We start from the raw sequence: 22,703 nt of genomic DNA, 5'->3' as shown, positions 1-22,703 counted from the left end.
TGACCTTTGCTGCAAATTCAAGTGCAGACTGAAATTAGGGCTGAAAAAATACCTGCTATCACCCTGCGGCAGCAGTCGTGTGGTGTTGTAAGAATGAGGACCCAAAACGTTGGCACTGGCTGTGATGCGAGCGAGCTTTATTGCAGACGGTGTACACAACAAAAACGAGGGAAAAACCAAAACAAAACCTGAACTAGGAACAACTAAAGAACACCTCTCTATGACTTTCATAGAGATAAGGTACCGCTGTACCAGACTCAGTGCCTGAAGAGATGGCTGAGCAGGTTTTGATGATGAATCTACTGGATGACACATTAGTTGACATTGCACAGATCAAACGTTGGACAGCTAAGGATGTCTTATTGTTGCAAGTTCGTGAGTACACCTTAAAAGGCTGGCTTGTTCAGACCGGGGCCTGTTTCAAGCCATATCGACAGAGAAAGCTGGAACTGAGTGTGAGGGATGATTGCGTGCTCTGCTGAGCCCGACTAATTATTCCCACCAAAGACAGAGACAAAATATTGAAACTCCTGCACCAGACTCATACAGGCATGTCGAAGATGAAAGGTTTGGCAAGGTCTTATGTATGGTGGCCTGGGATGGATGAGAACGTTGAAATGGAAGTGCAGGCATGTGAGGAGTGTCAGAAACACCACAAGTCTCCACCTACGGCACCATTACACCCTTGCGAATGGCCGGAGTCACCATTGTCCAGGATCCATGTGGACTATGCAGGGCCTTTCCTCGGGGAGATATTTCTAATCATAGTGGATGCTCCTTCCAAGTGGATGGACATTTACCCTGTGAAATCCTCTACATCACAGGTGACTATAGAGAAACTGCGACAGAGTTTCGGTGTGTTTGGACCACCTAAAATGTTAGTTTCAGACAATGGAACATGTTTCACAAGTGCTGAGATTGAGTCATTCATGAAGCAGAATGGCATTGACCATGTGAGGTCAGCACCTTTCCATCCTTCTTCCAGTGGGTTGGCTGAGAGGGCGGTCCAGTCCCAGGAGGGGATGAAGAAAGTAAAAGGTGATACCTTGCAAACCAGACTGTCCCAATTTCTGTTCAGTTATCGGATCACACCGCATGCCACTACTGGTTTATCACCTGCAGAGTTGATGATGTCACTGAGACAGCAGATATTTTCAGGAGATATTTATGAATGCTAATTAAAAGATAAAATGATCTTGCAGGCCGACAGGTTAACCCAGAAATGTTTCCAAGTGGAGATCAGGAACCAGCTTATGAGCCTATTGGTGGACTCTGGGACTTACTGAACAATCTTTATCTTGATCTCTATGATATCATTTTTTGGAGGCTGAATGAGCTATTAGATTAAATGGAGGCACGATATGATGAGGACTTTGACACTGACTTTGACAATATCATTGAGAACAATGTAAACATTCTCAATATTAATGTGAGAGACAATAATGCCAATGTTGACCACAATGAACTGCATGATGATCATAATGCTGTTGTTGTTGTTGGCATTGAAAGTGATGATTCTGATGAGGCATTTGAAGACTGTGTGGATGTTCACCAGTACATCCCAGAAGAGGATCCTCAGCCAGCTGTATCCAGGAGGAGGTCTAGAGAGATGGATGAAGAAGATGTGGAACCAAACAAAAGAATCAGATGGAGCGAGGAGTTTTCTGATGATGACTCTGACTTCATCTCTGCTTGTGACACTGATAGCGAGGGCTGTCCTCACGTTGGTAATATTGCTGATGAGGACATCAATCAGCAGGTAACAGAAGAAGAACCGCTGCCTGGTGGATCCACGAAAAGGTCCAGAAAAGAAGATGTAGATGAAGAAGAGCGTAACAGCAAAAAATCCAGGGACTAGCTCAACTGTCTTTTCCTCATCTTTTCCTTGTTTTGATGTAAGAATTCCAGGATCCAGAATTTAAAAATATGTAAATAAGAAAATATTTAAATTGATTTTTTCTGAGCAACACAATCAAACCTCTAAGATGTCACTAGAAGGCTTCAGATCTCTTTCACCTGTGCTGAACAGGTGAATAGAAATAATTTTGCCATCTTTTGTCTGCAATAGAGAGGACAATCCAGGGCCTCTGGGTCTGTTCCACTTATTGTGTGTGAACTGATACATCAGGGCAACATGGGTGTTCCCCTTCCCAGAGGTTTAAGATGTCAAGGCAGTGGACAGTATGATGCGATGGGCTATTGTACCCAGAGGGGTGGAGAAATCCAGGTAGAGTTGGAGGAGAAGAAAGCGACAGAAGCTGCTCGAGAAATAAAGTTTTACCTTGTGAGGAAAGAGCAGAGAAAGAGAAGGATCTGGAGGTGGCAAGCCCACACTCTCTGCCCCATTTCAGACTTAAACAGGACCAGCGGACTCAGAAATATGAGGTGAGGAAGGAGCTCCACTACTTTATTCTGCTCTTATTTCATTCTTTTTTTGGGGGCAAGGCACTGTCGTGACTTAGAGTCACCCAGCCTCACGTGTAAAGGTAACGTAAAATAATCGTTATTGCGTTTTTTATTGAAAAATAATGTCAGCTTGAATATAAATAAAGCACGAAAGCTTCACTGGACTGATAGTGCCTCGTTACATGGATCAGTTTGTGACATTGGCAAATACAAGTGCACGTTAACTGTGACCTGCTGTCAAAGTCATTTTGCGTCGAGGTCCACATCCAGCCCACTTTAATCTTAAGTGGGCCGAACCAGCAAAATGCATTTAATCCCCTTTAATATAAAACAAAAGTGCAATTTCAAGACTTTTTCTTCTACACAATAAAGAAATGCTGCTCAGAAAATGTTTTTCCCCCCCGTGGACTCCAGTAATCCCCTGTAATCGGCACATTAGTAATACAAACCAGCTAAAGCTACAGGTAGTTGTTAAATACCAGGAGGGGTGAGAAGGGTCGCTCTATAACCTTTTACAAAACCTGCTTTTGAATGAATTAAATTCATAAATATATTTTGCATCATTTTTACAATCTGGGAGCAAATAAAGTTTGAAAAATACAATGTGGTTTTTTATAGAGGTGGGAAGTACAAATTCTACATTACTGTACTTTCCTTGAGTATTTATCTTTAGGTAATTTTACTTTTACTTCCAACACTTCAGCTTAAATATCTTTACTTTCTGTATGCATTTTTTCCACCTCTGGCTTTCACAGAGGCTTATATGTTGCACTATTTCTTAGAAGGCTGCCACTTATTTTGGTCTTTTTTCCTTTTTCTTTTTGCAGGTAAACAAAGAAGATATAATATGTTCACAAGCCTGTCTCTTTTACTTTGGGCTGTGTAGGGAATATCTGTTTCCATGTTTAGAGTCTTTGTGCTGTGCTAAGCTAATCAAGTACAGCTTGACATGAGACTGGTATTTTTTTTTAAATAAACCTTTTTACTCACAGAAAGTGTAGAGTACGGAAGAGCAGACCAATTAAAAAAAATCAGAGGACATAAAGTTTTAGCAAGACTGAGAGCGTTCGTGGCAACGGACTTCTTATTTGTCATTTGTTAAAGCAGGACTCCCCCTTAAACAAGATTAATATGATTTACACTAGGCGTGCCCATATTGATGCAACTGGAGTCAGCCTCAGTACTGACTGTCCATCCAGAACCTTCTCCTGAGACACAGACAATAGTGTTGCATGCCCTGGAGACAGTCTTAACATTTAGATGGTAATCTGAGCAGAAGAAACGGGATTGTTGGTATTATTCTCATAATTTAGCTCAGCTGTACTCTGAGTCATTTCCCATAAAAATGCTTTGGTGGCGGGAAAACTACATGACATTATGCCAAGAAGATTTTAAACTAAAGCCCTCACCTCAAAACTAACTCACAGTTGAAACTCTGAGGTTAATTTATCAACTATAGTTACATATGTAAAAGGAGCCAATACTTATGTTTCCTGTGATAGGTGTTCATATTAAAAAGGTCAAAGTTTAAAATACTGAAAACCTGAGCAAGTGTATTTGTTGGGTCTGTCTAGCACAGGCCCACTGCTGAAACAAGACAATTTAAAAACACAGCAAAAGCATTGAACACTGCTGATGTTATGAACACTCTACACACGAGTCAAGATGCAGAAAAACTGCTCACGGAAACGCTGCACACTCCAGTTATCACAGTTATCATAGTTCTGTTTCCCTCTCTTTGATGAGTTCTCAGCCAGCTCTCGATCTGATAATGTGTAGCTTGCTAATCAGCTCAGAAGAGACCACAACGAAACCTCACACAGTGGTTGCGTGCTTTGCCCACAGTGGCAAAGACCTGCACTTTCATATTCAATTCAGCTTCTCCATCAAGTAGTTTTCAGCCGCTTCATACAGGGTTCAGCATATTAGTTGTTTTCGCAGGTGTGCTCTATATCTCAACAACGGCTCATAATAAGACGACAGTCTTTCAAACAGGTCAAGTGCCTCTATGCACATCATTAGTTAAAATATTTACCTATATCACTTCACCTCATATGTCATTGTACTGAATTTGAGCAACCCTAAGCTTAATGCAGATTACTTTTAACAACTGACACAGACGTACACAAACAACACAAACAGGCCTATAACTTTCCCCAGCCTGCGTGAACCCGCACGGCCGTTGAGCTCCTGGACTCGCGTGTACCCGCGCAGTCACTGAGCTGCACCTGCCTGCGTGAAACCGCACGGCATAGGCGTTGCTCTCTTTCCTTTATAAGCCTGCGATTAACCGCACGGCTCAGGTCCGCGTGAACCCGCGCAGCTACAGCGCTCTTCTTTGTACAGTACTTACTTGGTGCTGTTCTTGCATTAATCTCGAATCCCGTCAATCACCATCCAGCGAGGAGAAAAAACAGACAGCTAATCCACCGGCCCGATGACAAATTCTCACGTCTCGGGACTTTACTACAGGAACTTCTATACTGGCTGACGTCTTTCGGCGTGTCTCTTTTTCCCCTCGGTGGATGTCAATTCTAGGGATCCGGCATCGAAGGACCAATTAATGTTGGGTCTGTCTAGCACAGGCCCACTGCTGGAACGAGACAATTTAAAAACACAGCAAAAGCACTGAACACCAAGTAGGCAAAGTTCTTCGTGTTACTCATGCATAAGGGAGACCTGCCTGGAGCCAAGTGTCGTTGCACCACTTGACCTCTGTCAGACTCTCAGCCAGGTTCCCCATAGCACTCCTTTTATTGTGGGTACATGAATATGCATAGGGTCATTAACACATAACATCTTACATAGGTATACATGTGAACAAAGAATACTGTGAGTGTGTGTGTGTGTGTGTGTGTGTGGGGTCAGAGTGTGACCCCATAAAGACTTCCCTAAACCTGCTGGTCTGGAAGTCCAACAGTTCATCTAAACAAAAGGCACTTAGACTAAAACAGATATAGCTACGTTTATCCTACCATAAGACAATAAGAGAAGGTACGACCTCTCCCATCCTCCCAGAGTGCTCTCTAATGCACACAAAGTTTGCAGACTATCAAGGATCAAACCTCTACCAATCTACAACTAATTATAAAACTCTAAGCATATATGGTTAAATATTTCTAAGCATAAATGACAATCAACAATACAAAACCTAACAGTATTCACAACCAATTTATGTGAGCTGAAAAAACAGAAATTAGTGTGTTTAAAACACTAATACTTTCTCCATTTTTTGATTTGCATACCATCAGTGATAGGAGATACCTCCAATTCAATCCAATTCAATTCAGTTTTATTTATATAGCGTAAAATCACAACAACAGTCGCCTCAAGGCGTTTTATATTGTACAGTAGACCCTATAATAATAGATACAGAGAAAACCCAACAATCATATGACCCCCTATGAGCAAGCACTTTGGTGACAGTGGGAAGAAAAAACTCCCTTTTAACAGGAAGAAACCTCCAGCAGAACCAGGCTCTGGGAAGGGCGGGGCCATCTGATGCGACCGGTTGGGGTGAGAGAAGGAAGACAGGATAAAGACATGCTGTGGAAGAGAGACAGCGATTAATAACAAGTGTGATTCAATGCAGAGAGGTCTATTAAAACATAGTGAGTGAGAAAGGTGACTGAAAGGGAAAAATTCAGTGCATCATGGGAATTCCCCAGCAGCCTACGTCTATTGCAGCATAACTAAGGGAGGATTCAGGGTCAGCTGGTCCAGCCCTAACTATATGCTTTAGCAAAAAGGAAAGTTTTAAGCCTAATCTTAAAAGTAGAGATAGTGTCTGTCTCCCGAATCCAAACTGGAAGCTGGTTCTGTCAAGGTTGGCTGAAAGAGAAGCCAAACGCTGGACTTTTAGAATGGAGAAAGTGTGTTTATTTACAGAGAAAACAGTGCCAGTAATCCACAGTGTGTGCTCTCCCAATTCCCCGTGCTGTGATTCCTCTCCGTGATGCGTGGTACTGTTTCGTCCTCCTCAGTGCTGTGTTCAACAGTGTGCTGCTCCCTCCACACGTTTGCGTAATCACCCTGGAAACAAGAGATGCCACGATGAGTGCCGTCCCATCCACCGACAGACAAAACACATCAACTATTCCAACAAGAGAGTAACTGAAAACACGATTATACAAGCTGAGCACTAACTGTATTTCTAGATTAATAATCCTGCGCTGAGTAGAGCTCCTTGATTAGGCAGATCAGCAACAGGTGAGTGATTGTCACAGGTGTGGCTGGCTCCAAGGCAGGGACTCTGCAGGCCTGGTGGGGCAGCAAAGCTGACATAACAACACACAGGGAAATGAGGAACCAGGAGCAGATCGCACCACAACCATAAATAATTAAGAAAGACGAATAAAACTCATAATATTCATTCAACTCAAAAATAACACATGATCCCTGGGTCACAGACTCAGACCCATGACAGGTTCCACAGAAGAGGGGCCTGAAAACTGAAGGCTCTCCCTCCCATTCTATTTTTAAATACTCTGGGAACAACAAGTAGGCCTGCAGAGCAAGAGCGAAGTGCTCTAATAGGGTGATATGGTACTATGAGGTCATTAAGATAAGATGGGGCCTGATTATTTAAGACCTTGTATGTGAGGAGCAGGATTTTGAATTGAATTCTGGATTTAACAGGAAGCCAATGAAGGGAAGCCAAAACAGGAGAAATATGCTCTCTCTTTCTAGTCCCTGTCAGGACTCTTGCTGCAGCATTTTGGATTAGCTGAAGGCTTTTCAGGGAGTTTTTAGGACTTCCTGATAATAATGAATTACAGTAGTCCAGCCTGGAAGTAATATGATCTGCACCAAGGCCCAGTAATTAAGGAGGTTTTTTAGACCTCAACCAATCAGCAAATAATACCGGCTGACAATATTGCCTGCCATTGTTAGCTATTTGCCATTTTATCGGCGTTGCAATTTATCAAAGTTAAAAAATGGTTTTAAAGTAAAGAAGAGATGAGAAAAACACATTTTAACTATTTTATGAGGGTTGCACAGTCTTGATCACCTTTTTTTGAATAATGGAGACATTTGAACTCTCATTCAGCAGCCTCGCCCAGTTTTAATGCGACTTAAGGAGAGTTCCTGGTATTTAGCCTGTAATGAGGTTGTCCTCTCCACTCACATTAATACAGCATTTTCAAATGCTCAAAACATAAAGACACAGGAATATTTATTTTACTATGTAATGCATGTTACATAGTGTTACACAGTAACATGCATTACAACAAAACAAAAAAACAGCAGACTTCCTTTACTTGACTTCCTTTAATATGTAAAATCAATATTCCGTGGTGTTAATACCAGTGTTTGAAATGCCACAAATACAACTACCCAGCTGCTGAGCAATCGGTGATAAGTGCAAGTGAGTAGTTTAAAAGAAAACATATAACAAAGGTTATAAAAAACGGTTCTAATTTTGTGTGTCCAAATAAATTTTAAAAAGTTGTCTCATATATTGGAATATAGTACTTTTAAATCCCCAAATACTGGTATCCAAAATCCATTAAAAATCCTATAGCTGTCAGCTGTAATTACTTTTAACCTTTAATCATGCAAAGGAAGTAGAAAATATGGCAGTGGAATGGCGAACTGTGTTTCTTTCAGTTTACAACACAAAGAGGATGAACAGGTCAGGTAAATTAAAAAAGAACCTAAAACAAAACCAAAAAACAAATGAATAAATAACAAAAGTGCTTCACTTTTTTCATTTTGTAAATCAGGATTATCAGAGCAGAGCATTGTAATTACCTTAATTTCTTATTACTTCTCTGAAGTCAACAAAAAACTGAAAATTTTGTCATCATAATGCCGAAAATTATAACGTCATCAACAGAAATGATTTTTGCTTTTTGATCTTTAATACCATCAGCCAGTTTGTGCAGCACATGACATTTTTTCAGACGCCAAATAACTGCCAGATCTTACAAGTCCACAAAATCGATTTCTCATTGTGAGACAAAAGACAAATTAATCACACAAAGACCTTTAATCGGGTTTGGGGCGTTTATTTTTAGGTGAAATGAAATATTTGCTTTAAATATAAAACTCAATGTCTTCATTTATGGTAAAACCAGGTTGGAATATTTAGGCATGCTATGTCTTAGAAAGTGTTACGATTACTTTGACATTTCTTTTATTAAGTGAATGCATTAACTATAGGAGATCTAATTTCATGGTATGATGTAGCCATAGTATATTTTTAGGAACTCAACAAAAACATGTTTTTTCTTATTGCAAACGACAGTCCTACTTAGATGGTGAGTCAAGATAACCCCATAGGTTTATTTGTGTTAAATCGACCGTAACAATGATGATGAGTGATGAAAGTAGGCCTGTAAGTAGAGTAAAAAAGGTAACACATGCTCTCTGGTTACAAAAGCCTAGTTACACACCAAAGCTTGACAAACAAACCTGGATGACATTTCACCTCACTCTACATAAGGTAGAAACTGAGGCCACTTGGGTATAACATGGGTGTTTATCTGTACTTAGAGAGCTATAAAATGTCCAAGTTGGATGAAATTCCTCTCTCCTTACCTTTGTATACCTTTGTATGTACTCTTCTTGTTTATCCATTGTCCAAGAAGAGTACAGAATGTTTCTAGAAAAAGTATATTGTTGCATATGCTACTTTAAATAGTTATGTTCCCATAATTTTCTTTTCTTTGCCTTCACAGGTTTTCACTTCTGTGGCTGTTCAGTCTATTTGCAGTGCTGGATTACTGCGGTGCAGGTGTCAGACTTCTGCATAATACTTTCAGGTGACACATGATCAGGTGCATCTTCTTTCAAGCTCATTTCTTGTCTTTATGTCTTTTCAGTTGATCTGAGGGACTGTGAGGGAGCAGGCAGCAAATGTAACCCCAACGCTGACTGTATAAGGATCAGTAACACCTTTACCTGTGCGTGTAGAATGGGCTACCAGGGCGATGGTCTGACGTGCAGCGACATCGACGAATGTGGCAGTGGCTTGAACAACTGCCACAAACAGGCAGACTGCACCAATACCTTAGGCAGCTATAACTGTGTCTGCCGCAGTGGATACACTGGAGATGGTACAACCTGCGAGGACGTAGATGAGTGTCAAAGAGACAACGGGGGTTGCCATGAATATGCCCTCTGTACTAACTTTGAGGGAGGACGAAAATGCCAGTGTAAAAGTGGCTTTAGTGGTAACGGCTTTCAGTGTACTGATATTAATGAATGCACAACACCGAATATTTGCCATTGGAACGCCACCTGCACCAACACCCCAGGGTCTCACGTCTGTGCCTGTAATCCTGGTTATAAGGGCAATGGAAAGTACCTATGTCTGGATGTAGATGAATGCTCAGAGACTCCAAATGTGTGTGCTTCTGGACGTGGCTACAGAGGTTGTAGAAACCTGCCTGGATCCTACAGTTGCGTATGCAGCCCTGGCTTTGAAAATATTGGAAGGAATTGTGTGGACATCGATGAATGTGCCGCTAGCACCTGCAGCCGTTTTGCAGATTGTGAAAACAGCTTAGGGTCATACACGTGTACTTGCAAAAGTGGCTTTGCTGGGAATGGGCTGACATGCGTAGACATAAACGAATGCAATGGAAACAATGCATGTGACCCCAGGGCGGTGTGCATCAACAGGATGGGCAGTTATGAGTGCTCTTGTCCAGTTGGTTTTCTTGGAAACGGAAGACAGTGTAACGACATAAATGAGTGTGAAAGAACTAACATCTGTCCTTCTACCACTACCTGTGTGAACACTGGTGGCTCGTACTACTGTGACTGTGGCCGCGGCTTTATCTTTAATAACTCCCAGTGCATTGACGTGGATGAGTGCGTGCCCGGCCGCTGCAGCCCCTACGCAACCTGCACGAATTCACCTGGGTCCTTCTCTTGTCAGTGCTTGGAGGGATACAGGGGGAACGGTTTTACCTGTGAGGATGTGGATGAATGCTCGCAGGCTAAGCAGTGCCACACCAGTGCTCTGTGCATTAACCTTCCAGGCTCCTACAACTGTACTTGTCAGGTGGGTTATTCTGGAGATGGGATACAGCAATGCAGGGATATAAATGAGTGTTTGGTGGATAACGGAGGTTGCAGAAACAAAGCTACGTGTGTCAACAATCAGGGATCCTTTTCATGCCTGTGTCAGCCTGGCTACGTCTTGATTAACCGTACTCTTTGCCAGGATATAAATGAGTGCAAGGAATTGAAGAATCCCTGTGGCGTGAATGAAGAGTGCAATAACACCGACGGGGCGTACCAGTGTCCATGCCGGGTTGGGTACTACCGCCCTGGTAGCAACATGAATTGCATCGATATTGATGAGTGTAAAGACAACCCATGTCATGTCCATGCCACGTGTATCAACACGCAAGGCTCATACACCTGCACCTGCAAGAGTGGCTTTGTAGCAAACGGCACTCAGTGCGTGGATGCAGACGAGTGTTCTCAGAAGGATATATGCCACGCACGAGCAAACTGCACTAACCTAATAGGGAACTTCTTATGCACTTGTCAGGAGGGTTTCAGGGGCGATGGCTTCTTCTGTCAGGACGTGGACGAATGCTCCATCTCTAATACAACCTGCCCCGCTTTCTCAACATGTATCAACTCGGCCGGTTCTCACGTCTGCTCATGTTTGAATGGTACAGTGGCCTTTAATAACACTTGTGTGCCACCCAGCCCACTGTGTGACCCTGCGTGCGACAGTCGCGGCCTGTGCCACCGTTCACCAACTGGATACCAGTGCGTTTGTGACCTGGGCTACACGGGCAATGGACTGACTTGCTCCGACATAGACGAGTGCCAGAGGGAAAATGTTTGTCCTCAAAATGAAATGGAGTGTAAAAATATCCCAGGATCATTTTCCTGCACCTGCAAACAGGGCTACACTCTCAATGGAACTCAGTGTGTCGGTAAAACAAATTTTTCATATGTCTCACAATTACTCTGTCAAGGCATGTTTAACACTTTATTATAAAGTTAACAAAACAAAATTCTCAATAATATAAATGCGTATCTCTCATATACGGTTTGATTGGGCTTTTTATTCAAACTGTTTAAGAAACCAGGCTTAATACTGATTAACAAACCACCCGCTCTTCCTGGATCCAGAATAATGAGTTACTTCATTTATAGTATTCATTTCCTAATATTTGTTTTAACCTCCTAAGACCTGGCGTCCAATGTGGACATCACATTTTGGGTTGTCTAGACTAAAATACAAAATTTTGCTCTACAAGGGCCTGATATACACTTACAAGGACGTTATACCGCCACTCTTCTATCTGAATTTAAAGCGAACATCCTTATATGCGGATCGAATTTTTCTCAGAAACAAAAATCAGGTTAAAAAAAAATCACATAATTCTTTGTTTTTACATTCATCAGGTCCCAATCAGCCCAAATAGCAAAGAGAAATTAAAAATGCATGCCATGGAAGAGTTTGTGTCTTAGGAGGTTAAACTTATATGTATTTTATCTCACTTCTAGATTAAAGTTTGCATATAACATTTTTTTAATCTATATTATTTTCCTTTTTTTTCTACCCTACCTTACACCTCATTTCCTGTTACCTTTGTAGATGTGAACGAATGTGAGACAGGTCAACAGGATTGCAGTGAATTTGCTAAGTGTGTCAACACAGTGGGGAGCCATTCCTGTTTCTGTCTCAGCGGTTTTACGGGTGATGGAAAAAACTGCTCTGGTAAGTAATAAATCCTCATTTAACCTTCAATTGGAAAAATTGGTTCTTTTGCACCAATCAGTGGACTTTCTTTGAGCTTTTTTTTTAGCACCATTCGGAGCTGTTTCGCTGACACTGTCCCATTTTGGATAAATTATAGACTTCGATGAGTGCCAAGGCCAAAACGAAGGATGCCACCCAGCTGCCAGCTGCACTAACACACCTGGATCATTCTCCTGTGTCTGCCCACTTGGCATGGAGGGAAATGGCTTTGACTGTCAGGATGTGAACGAATGCCAGGAGAATAGTACCCTGCCACACAACTGCAGCGCCTTAGCTTTCTGCCTCAACACCAACGGATCCTACCGCTGCCAGTGCAAGCATGGATACCAGGGTGATGGCTTTGTGTGTGATGATGTGGATGAATGTCAGCTGGTCACAGCCTGTAGCAAGAACATGACGTGTAGCAACATTCCCGGATCGTACACCTGTTCATGTATCTTGGGACGGGAGTACAACAAGGGAACATGTGTGAATGAAACAACCTGCCTGAACGCTAGTGCCAACTGCCACCCACTCGCCAAGTGCCTTCCACATGAGGGTTCCTTCTACTGTCAGTGTGCAGATGGTTATGAAGGAACAGGAACTGACTGCTGGGATGTGGATGAATGTGGCAAACTACAGCATCAAATCTGTCCTGCCTTCTCCAACTGTTTCAACACAAATGGTTCCTTCATCTGCACATGTTGGAGTGGTTTTCAAGACAACGGGACGCACTGTCTGGATATAGATGAATGTGCGATGGGTGACTTCCCTTGCCCTGACAACAGTACCTGTACTAATCTAGAAGGGAGCTACAAATGTACCTGTGACCCTGGTTTTACAAGGAATGGCACTCTGTGTGTGGACATAGACGAGTGCTCACTTGGCCTTACTCTGTGTCCTAAATTTTCCAACTGCTTAAACACAATTGGATCTTCTTTTTGTAAATGCTGGGAAGGTTACCGAGGAAATAGCACTGTCTGCGAGGAGATCAATGAATGCCTAGATAACATTACCTGTCCGGAACATAGCAGGTGTATCAACACCAATGGTAGTTACCTGTGTCCTTGTGACAGAGGATTTTCCAGTGTCGATAACTTGTGCGTGGACATTGATGAATGTAGTAACAAAGAACTAGGGGAGCTTTGCACCAATGGAACATGTGTCAATGCTATTGGCTCATATTTCTGTGAATGTGTCGAAGGATTCTGGAGTAACAATACGGAATGTGTAGATGTGGATGAGTGCTCAAACTCTTCAGTGTGCCAGCCCCATTCCACATGCGTCAACATCCACGGGTCTTACGACTGCCCCTGTAATGAAGGGTTCAAACTGAATGGTACTGAGTGCCAGGACGTGGATGAGTGTCAGGAACCAGAAAACAGCCAGTGTCCAGAGCACTCATTTTGTAACAACACCATAGGGTCCTTCCTCTGTCGGTGCTCTCCGGGGTACAAAGCCATTAGCTCAGGCTGTGAGGATATAAATGAATGCAAAGACACCAACGCCTGCCGCTTTGACCAAGTTTGCAAAAACCTGCCTGGATCATACAGCTGCTCTTGCCCATTGGGATATCATGAAGAGAAGCTGGCATGTGTTGACACTGATGAATGCAAGGATTCACCTTGTCACCCAGTGGCACATTGCTTGAACACACCTGGATCTTTTTCATGCCACTGCCCAACAGGTTTCAATGGAAACGGCTCCTGGTGCAGAGACGTGGATGAATGCGCTGCCTTGAGTAAACCATGCCACCCTCTTGCTCACTGTCACAACACCCCAGGCTCATTTGTTTGTATATGTATGCCAGGGTTTATGAGTTTGGGGCCATTGTGTGTGGATATTAATGAATGCAATGCCATGAATGGGAATTGTCACTCTGCTGCCACATGTATCAACAATGTAGGAGGTTTTAAATGCTCGTGCAATCAGGGCTGGAAGCCCACCAATGACAACGGTCATGGAAAAGAAGGATGTGCAGACTTGAACGAGTGTGCGTCACTCCATCCATGTCGTGGGGAATCGTCCTGTATTAACCTACCAGGGTCTCATACCTGCTCCTGTCTGAGAAACAGCACATTATGCAGAAGGATAACTATGACGGGTTGGCTATGTCTTAGTTAATCACCTTAATAATTATACACTGATGTTTGTGTTTGAAATGTGAATATTTTCTTATTTTACGTTCTCAAAACTTTCTTTTGGTCAAATTATGCATTATCTAAACAAAAGGTTTTCACTGTGCTACAAGCATCTATTAGACCTGCTGGCAAGCTAAATTTGGAAATTCTATTTGAAGCTGTCACAATCACTTCAAAAACAGCCTGCAAATAATGCTAAGCCTTGAAATTAATTCATGTAACTTCATTAAAATATATCGTGTAATTAAAAAGGCGTTTGTTAGTATACCTGCGTTGCCTTACTGATTAAGCTAACATTCCTGCAAAATGAGAAAACAAAACGAAAACAAAAAACAAAGAAATAAGAAAACCTTACCTTTATTTACACGTTTTCAGTCGATGGTTGTGGATTCAAAGTGCTTCCTTATATTACCACTGAGGTGGTTAAATATGTTTATCTAACACAATGTAGATTAGGCTGCTAGCTGAACGTAGTGTTTTCATTGGGAGAAACACTTCGTCACTCATCCAAGTGACTCCTTCAGTCCTCAGTGGAGACTTGGATCAGTGACAAACACTACCTTCAGATTAAAAGAATCAACTTTATGTACCTTTCTGTCGTTTCTGGATGATTGAGCATGCTTTAAGAAAGTTTTCAGCATGTTGTATTAGCAAAAAGGACAATAGTCTAGCTCACAGCATGTTGGGGTAGCAGCAAAGCTCAGTCGGATTACTTTTAATGACACATAAACAATCAAAACAATAATTGTGCATGTTTACAGCAAACTGATTTGGATAGTTGATGACTTTAATATGTTCACATTAAAATGTAACTTATTAATTTTCTGTTATTCCCCCCACAGAGGGAAATCTGTTTCCCTATGGAGATGATGTCGGGGATAATGAAGTAAACATAGACACAGAAGATGGAAATTCTCCATATATCACACCACCAATGGGCTTCCCCTTCATGGGGAAATTGTACGACAGAATTTATGTGAGTTCTTACTACGATTATCTATAAATACTGGAACAAAAGTGCCCAATTTATTATAATGTTGTAGAACGTTCCTTCAAAGTAGCAGCAACTAATGAGTAAATCGTGATGCAAATGCAGCAATATAATAGAAACAACACATTTCAGAAACGAGAATGACATTTTCTTACTTATACATTTGTTGAATTACGCATACTGTACATGCAATGTACTAATTGCAGCAGGGTATTAGCCACAAAATATGCAAATAATGTAGATTTTACTTAAAGGTTTACAGCAGTGGGAGTTCTTGCACTCAGCTCTTTATAATGAAGTAAATATAGTGAGGAGAGCAGTAAAATTAGCCATAAATATCGAGTTTCATAGGAGAAGATTGGTATTTTAATGTGTGTCTGATATTGTCTCTCCTTTTGTTTTCTTAGTTTTCTGATAATGGGCTTGTCCAGTTTCAATCTGTTGTTGAGAATGAGCAGTATCTCCTCCCGTCTCCTTTCGCCAGTGGTTTCCCTGACCACATGAACTTGACTTTGTTAGCTGTGTTCTGGGATGATGCAGACCTCACTCAAGGAAATGGACGGCTCCTCTATCAGGTTCAATGCCATCAGATGTCATTGTTGAGCTAGGATCAAAATGACTTTTGAAGTTCATTTTACATGATTTTGTTTGGTTGAAACAATAAAGTAAAACCGAGAAAAAGAACAACCTAGTTTTCTTTTAAAGAGATACAGCTTACAGAGCAAACTCACCACGGTGTACTTGCTTTGTTTTAATACTCCCTTTCTTGTTAAATGTTAGGAATACTACACACGGAATGTGTCAGATGTCTACTCCCAGGTAGTGGTTAATCGTACGGCTGAGGAAGTAACAAAATTTGAGCACCTGAAAAACAAGCCAGCTTTTACCCCTGCCTGGATCCTCAAAATCACCTGGGACGATGTGATGCCTGTCTCCTTCCAGAAGGTCAGCTTCTCAGAGGTGAGTGTCAGCCAACACTTGCATTCTTATTTTATATGGACATGTCACACAAACATTGCATATGGTCATAATCAGTAGTTTCATAAGAAAGCAAGATAAAAAGAGCAAAAGTGGGTTTTGATGTTAATGATGTTTGTAAAAGTTTTGCTTTATTATACTATTTTCAAAACTACCAAACTCCGTCTCACAACAATGCATCAACATGCTTTTTTGTGTGTGTGTGTTTTTTTTACTATAATACTGGGCTAAATATGTTCACATTCATAGTGTTTACTGGAAAAGTTAATGACCAGTTTATAATCTGAACCTCTGATTCAGGCTCTACCTGTTCCTGAAAGCTCTTATGTACCAGTTCCAGTAAAAGGTTTGATTGAGCAGGGAGTGCAACTGGTTACTTGTCAGATTGACCTCATTTACGTGTTATTCTTTTATGCAACGTGAGCCTTTTGAACAGTAAGCTGAAAGAAAGGCATTCAGTCCTGAGTCCTGGAACATGCTGTTTTATTTAGCTTTGGTGCCACCTTGGGGCTGTGTTGCCCTGAAGGACTTGAATGCAGAGTGCAGTGATATCTGCTGCCACCAGTCTTCATCAGATCACTTTTACACTGTATCTAAGCTCTTGTTGCTCTTTTGTACTGACAATACTAGAAGCAAAGTACATCAAAACAAAAGCACACATTTATTAGCCACTTTGAATAAGTGATTGAATTCATTAAATTTACTTTTTGTTGCAACATGTTGAGTTAGTTAAAGTTTGTTATTTTTAGAGCAACACTTTCCAGTGTATCCTGACCACAGACGGAGCGCGTTCCTTTGCCCTCCTGCGATACGGGGAGATGAAATGGGGCCCAGGTCAGAGAAAATACCACGATGCTCTTATCGGCTACACAAATGGAAAGCTGTCTATCAAGGAAATCCCAGTCCCTCCTGAAAACCTCTTTGGCCCTGGGGGAAGATACAGGCCTCAGCAAGTGAAAGGAACCATGGGGAACTTAGGCCAGCTGGTCTATGATTTGACAGGACCGACGGGGTCAGACGTAGATCCCGGCTTCAGGTGCCAGGAGTGGGCAGTGATGGAGCCTGATCCTGATGAGTGGACAAAAGGGCTGCCTGCCTGTCCCTGCACACGGAACCAGGTTCTGGAGGATCTGTTATTTATGCAGGATACATCTGTGCCTAGTCCAACTGTGGTGAAGCTGAGGGGTCAGCGGTGGGGGAGTGCACAGGGGCAGACCTTCCGCTCAGTCCTGTCCAATATATATGGCTCAGGGAAGAGGTGTGTGTATGAACCTGATGGTGCCCTGCTAGCTGGATACAATGAGCGCTACTTCTCTGGATACAGCATACAGAAACATATTGGTAATACAGGCATTTTCAGCCACAAAACTAGTATAACTACTAACTAACATATTAGTGTAATGTACAAACTTGTCACGGCCGCTTGATGAAATAACACGACTATGCTATTTTATTAAACTTCTCTCTTCAGATGACGATCTCCTGCCCTTTCAGTGGTGTTGTATGGAGTCTCCACTTTGCCACTTTTACCTCGACAAGAGGCCGCTGGACCGCTGTCAAGGTTACAGCTGGACTAGACCTGACGGCTTCACCCAATCCAGGAAGGTGACACAGGGTATAGGTGAGCGGCTGCTCCATTTTAAGAAAAACTAATACATATCAATCTGTCTGTATAAGTAAGTGTCACGGCTGAGAAGCCGGTGTGTTTTTGATGTGGACCCAAGTGGATGACCGTTAACAAAAGGCGAGTCGTTTATTTTGCCCAAAAACATGAATACAAAAGGCAAAAAATGAACAGTGACGAAAACTGAAACGAAAACCCAAACTAGTAAAACCTAGAACTTTCAAAATAAAACAGAAATATAATGGAATGTAGACATGACAACACAAGCTTGACAGTAGACATGGAAACACAAACACATGACTCACTGGGGAAACAGAACAAAAAGAGAGACATACTGGAACAGATAAGGAAGACAAAAGCACGGCATAACTACACGTTAAACATAGAGGACGCCCATATGGAAACGATATACATAAATCTTATAAAGTTTCTTGCGTGAAACTTGTATGAAAAGCATACAAGAGTGAAAACAGATATAAGATCCCTTGAAAAATTATATAAATGAAACTTGTATGTTTTGGATACTTACTAAAACAGTATATGAAAGTAATGAGGAAGTGGCCACTTTCATGAGTAAATCATATAAGCCTGATATGATTCACTATATGAAGTAAGCCAAGTCTTTTTTTCTATTTCTTTTCCATATGGGCAAGACAGACAGAAGACTGGAAAATACTCATAAACACATGGATGAAATAAAAACTAGAATAAAACTCAACTAAACCCTGACTAAATAATAACACAAAAACTTAACATTATTGCAATCTAACATAAAAAATCTAAAAGCTGGGTCACAGGCTCAGCCCCTGACAGTAAGATGTGAAAAACTTTTTAATTTCTCAATCCTCCCCCCGTGCAGCAATGGTGTATGGCAGCCTCCATTTCATCACCTTCGATGGGAGAACGTACTCCTTCAAGGCCCTGGGAGAGTTTGTGATATTGCGTCTCTCATCTGCCACCGGCTCTAATATCTTCACCCTGCAAGGACAGATTGACAGGCTACACCCAGACGCGAACAGGATCACTGAAGTCCCAGCGGTGGTGCGCATGGCTGCCTTCTACCAAGGCATTGGCAAGGTCAGGATAAGAGCGAGAAAGTCTGTGTGCGCTAAAGGAATAGTTCCAGTTGGGAAAGCATACATATTCACTTCTGGGAGTTAACTCAGGAGATGGATTTTTAGCTTAAGCGAGATTTTCTAAGCTAAACTTATCATCTCCACTTCATTATAAAATGCACATGGCAGTAATCCTCTAACTTTCGGGAAGTAAACAGATGATTACACTTTCTTTATTTTCCATAAAAGAGTAGAAATCTGCTGCACATAGATCTATATCAATTTGACTGAACATGTGCGATCATCTCTGTTGTGGCAGGTACATGAGGTTCAGTGTCAAAATCTTTAGGCAGTAATGAATTTATCTGAAATCTTAATTCCATATTTTTCCTATGCTTCTTTCGTTGCAAGATGCATGCAGGCTTAAATAGATATTAGATGATACTGTTGATATTCCATGGATGAACCAAGCTCCAGATAAACATTTGAAATTTTCAGATTGAATGGAGGAGTTCAGAGAAGGACAGCAGACTGCGAGTTTTGGTGGATGACGTTGAAGTCCCAGTCACCGTTGGTAATAATCACCACACACATCTCAAGTGTATATTTTTATTCTTTAAGTGTACTAGAGAAGCTTTGCATGCCGCTGGTGGGTGAGGAGTCTGTGATCACAGCCTGAGCCGTGTGCCTGAGATGACCAAATAAGGCTCATTCAAAGTGAGCAAAGTGAACCAGTTGGCTCAGAGAGATTTCCTTGTTATTACCTCATTATTTTAAATTTTCAACACATTTAATACAATCATCCATCACTGTAACAGTGTATACATGACTAAAAAGGAGGAAAAGCAGTAATAATAGATCCCTTTTAAAAAGTATGTAACAATTATATAACAGTAAATCAGGCACGTGTATGAAGTATTACAGATTTGAAACCTATTATAAACAACACATTACAGTCGTAACTATATGATGCATATATGTTTGCTGTCCATTCAGGTCTTGTACATGCCAGTAAGAATAACTTTGCAGTGCGCTGTACCGAACTGCAACGCTGCGCGGCTGTGTATGCCAACGGCCTCCACGTGGTGGTGTGGCGAAGTGGGGGTAGCAATCAGCTGTGCGCCTTAGTGGAGGCTCCTGAGACCTTCTTCAACCGCACCGTGGGTCTCATGGGCCTCTGGAGCGCCAACCCCTCTGATGATTTCCTCATGTCCGATGGCAAGGCCATTCGCTCGACGGATGTCAGCACCCCTGCAGAGGAACAACTGCATCTCTTTGGTTTGTCCTGTGAGTGGATCATTGCTGTTTTTAGAAACAGGTTGGGGCATTTTGAGAATTAGCTTCCCATACGGAAAAGAAATAGTAAAAACTTATATGTGATTACTCATGAAAGTGGCCACTTTCATGAGTAATCACATATAAGGTTTACATGATTTACTCATGAAAGTGGCCACTTTCGCATTACTTTCATACATTGTTTTAGTAAGTATCCAATACATACAAGTTTCATTATATAATTTTTCAAGGCATCTTATATCTGTTTTCACTCTTATATGCTTTTCATACAAGTTTCACACAAGACAGATACAAACTTTATAAGATTTATATATATCTTTTCCATATGGGTTAATACAAATCATTTCTGAGAGGAGTGTTTTTATTTGATGTTCATCAGTTTGTCTGAAGCACAACTCCAAATGAATGCTATGCTGCCACTAGGTGGCCATTTCTGGCCCAAAGATAACAGGAGATGAAGCATAAAACAGAATTTGCTCATTTTAATGGTGTATGTGTACTTTTAAACGATGCAGTATAATTTTAATCGTGTGTGTGTGTGTGTGTGTGTGTGTGTGTGTGTGTGTGTGTGTGTGTGTGTGTGTGTGTGTTTAGGGGCAGTCCCAGGCCCAGAGAGCCTATTGTCCTCTCTAACTCCTATGAATTCACTGGTGGTCACCCCCACTGAGAACCTGCTGAAAAGCATCAGTCCTGCTGAGATTGAAGAGCTGACAAGAACCTGTAAAAGCAGCATGCAATGTGTCCATGACACACTAGCAGCCGGTGTTCCTGAACTGGGCCAGGAGACTCTGAAAGCTGAGACAGAATTTCAAAATCTGGCCCTGATCAAAGGTAAACTCGTCTGAACTCGTCTCTAAAAAACAATGGTGCATTTTTATCACTGACCTGTAATAATTAGATACAGTGTTTTTGTGATCTGGCAGGTAACATGCCTCCCATAGTGACACAGCCCACAGTGATCCGCTCTCAGGTCAAATCCCAGGTCAGCATTCAGATCATCGCTGAGGATGCCAACAGAGACAACATCACTTATTCGCTGCTCTTACCCAGGCCTCCCCAAGCTTCGATCAACAGCGGTGAGACACCTACTCAGACTCTCCGTAACGTCAACAGATGACATGTTGACATTTGTTAGAGGGATGGAGAGGCTGCCACTGTAGCCGGCAGTGCAGTCTGTCAGCAGATGGGACATTTCAGAGCTGAGTCAGTAGACTGTAATGCTGAGAGTGACTAGCACAAGACACAAAATACACAAAACATGAAAAAATATGAAATGCTGTTTCAGTGATGTAGGTGTTTACAGCCTCTTGTGTTCTCTCCTGTCCAGGTAATGGCTACCTGACTTGGACCCCTCTAAGTACCCAGCCTGTCCAGCTGAGCATCAAGGTCAGTGACAAACTGGGCAGCTCCCTCTTCACTCCCATCCTGCGTGTCTGCAACTGCCTCAACGGAGGAACGTGCCAGTATGACAGCATCACTGAAAACCATCTGCAGGGAAAGTTTCAGGTGCTCTATTGTCTCAGTTGAGCTGACACTTTCATCTAACTGCAGCATTTCTTGTCATGGCATTCATAATTTCTGTTTACAAAATTGCAGCTTTGTGCCAGTGTCAACTTTGAACAGCGATAAGCAGGTGTAACTGAAGATGATGTAGCGGCAGCCCTGACAAGAACTCATAGTATACTGAATGTTAATCATCCCTAAACGAACAAAAATATATGTATTTATATCCTCCTACTCTTTGACTAGGAGGTGTCACAACACAGGCAACTGTAGCCAGTGTTGCCAACTTAGCAACTTTGTCACTATATTTAGTGGGTTTTCAGACCCCCTTAGCAACTAGCGACAAATCTGGCTACTTTTTCTGGTGTTATTGGAGACTTATTTATGACGACCTTTTGACGTGAAAGCGCATATCGCTCTTCTCAACAAGCAGCGGTGCTGCCGTGGGCACCTCACCCGTGCCAAAGCGCTCACGGGCAGAGGATAGTCCTCCCCCAGCTGCTATGAGGGCAGCAGATGTTCACACCTGTGGGTCCAAACTGCAAATGAATCGCACATGAGCGAAGCCGCTGTAAAAGAAAACGCAGTCAGTTCTTTTACTGTTATGCCGTTTTGTGGATCACAAGGTTTAGAACTGCTTATAAACACACACACACACACACACACACACACACACACACACACACACACACACACACACACACACACACACACACACACACACACAAAGTAACTCCACCAGAGTGCCTTTTTCAGGTAACTTTTGCCGGTGGAAGCCTTGATAAAGGAGCAAGGTTGGAATTGTTACATTACAAAAACAATAATTACTAAAAGAAATTTAATTTGTAGTTCTAAATAATTCTAAATGCATTTAGGATGTTTTTTATTCACTTTATGTCTCTTCCACGACGTTATTTTTCTCTCCTACAACGTAGGTTACAATTACATTAGCATGACCAACTATGCAAATTAGGCGATGATGTCATTTAGC

The 22,703-nt window shown here is 41.9% G+C and overlaps 1 protein-coding gene and 1 pseudogene across 1 annotated transcript in view; both read left to right on the top strand.

Annotated features, from left to right (window-relative positions):
• The first annotated feature begins 551 nt into the window (after nt 1–551).
• LOC146695914 (uncharacterized) lies at nt 552–1,858 on the top strand (annotated as a pseudogene).
• Nucleotides 1,859–2,191: 333 nt separating this feature from the next.
• Nucleotides 2,192–22,703, top strand: part of LOC146695913 (uncharacterized) — a 31,979-nt gene continuing 11,467 nt past the window's right edge. The window contains exons 1-16 of the mRNA XM_085476674.1: nt 2,192–2,385; nt 9,090–9,145; nt 9,234–11,312; nt 11,981–12,103; nt 12,243–14,228; nt 15,108–15,241; nt 15,664–15,831; nt 16,037–16,216; nt 16,984–17,575; nt 17,706–17,855; nt 18,718–18,935; nt 19,412–19,487; nt 19,910–20,200; nt 20,804–21,040; nt 21,133–21,285; nt 21,537–21,715. Of these exons, the coding sequence (XP_085332800.1) occupies nt 2,192–2,385; nt 9,090–9,145; nt 9,234–11,312; nt 11,981–12,103; nt 12,243–14,228; nt 15,108–15,241; nt 15,664–15,831; nt 16,037–16,216; nt 16,984–17,575; nt 17,706–17,855; nt 18,718–18,935; nt 19,412–19,487; nt 19,910–20,200; nt 20,804–21,040; nt 21,133–21,285; nt 21,537–21,715 (6,816 nt within the window). The remainder of the gene's footprint in view (nt 2,386–9,089; nt 9,146–9,233; nt 11,313–11,980; nt 12,104–12,242; nt 14,229–15,107; nt 15,242–15,663; nt 15,832–16,036; nt 16,217–16,983; nt 17,576–17,705; nt 17,856–18,717; nt 18,936–19,411; nt 19,488–19,909; nt 20,201–20,803; nt 21,041–21,132; nt 21,286–21,536; nt 21,716–22,703) is intronic.

Source organism: Copadichromis virginalis, linkage group LG13 (genome assembly GCF_057382275.1).
Source record: "Copadichromis virginalis isolate Kocher_CV1m ecotype Utaka linkage group LG13, C_Virginalis_male_GT1.1, whole genome shotgun sequence".
Lineage (NCBI taxonomy): Eukaryota > Metazoa > Chordata > Actinopteri > Cichliformes > Cichlidae > Copadichromis > Copadichromis virginalis.
This window is presented reverse-complemented; position numbering and strand designations above follow the sequence as displayed.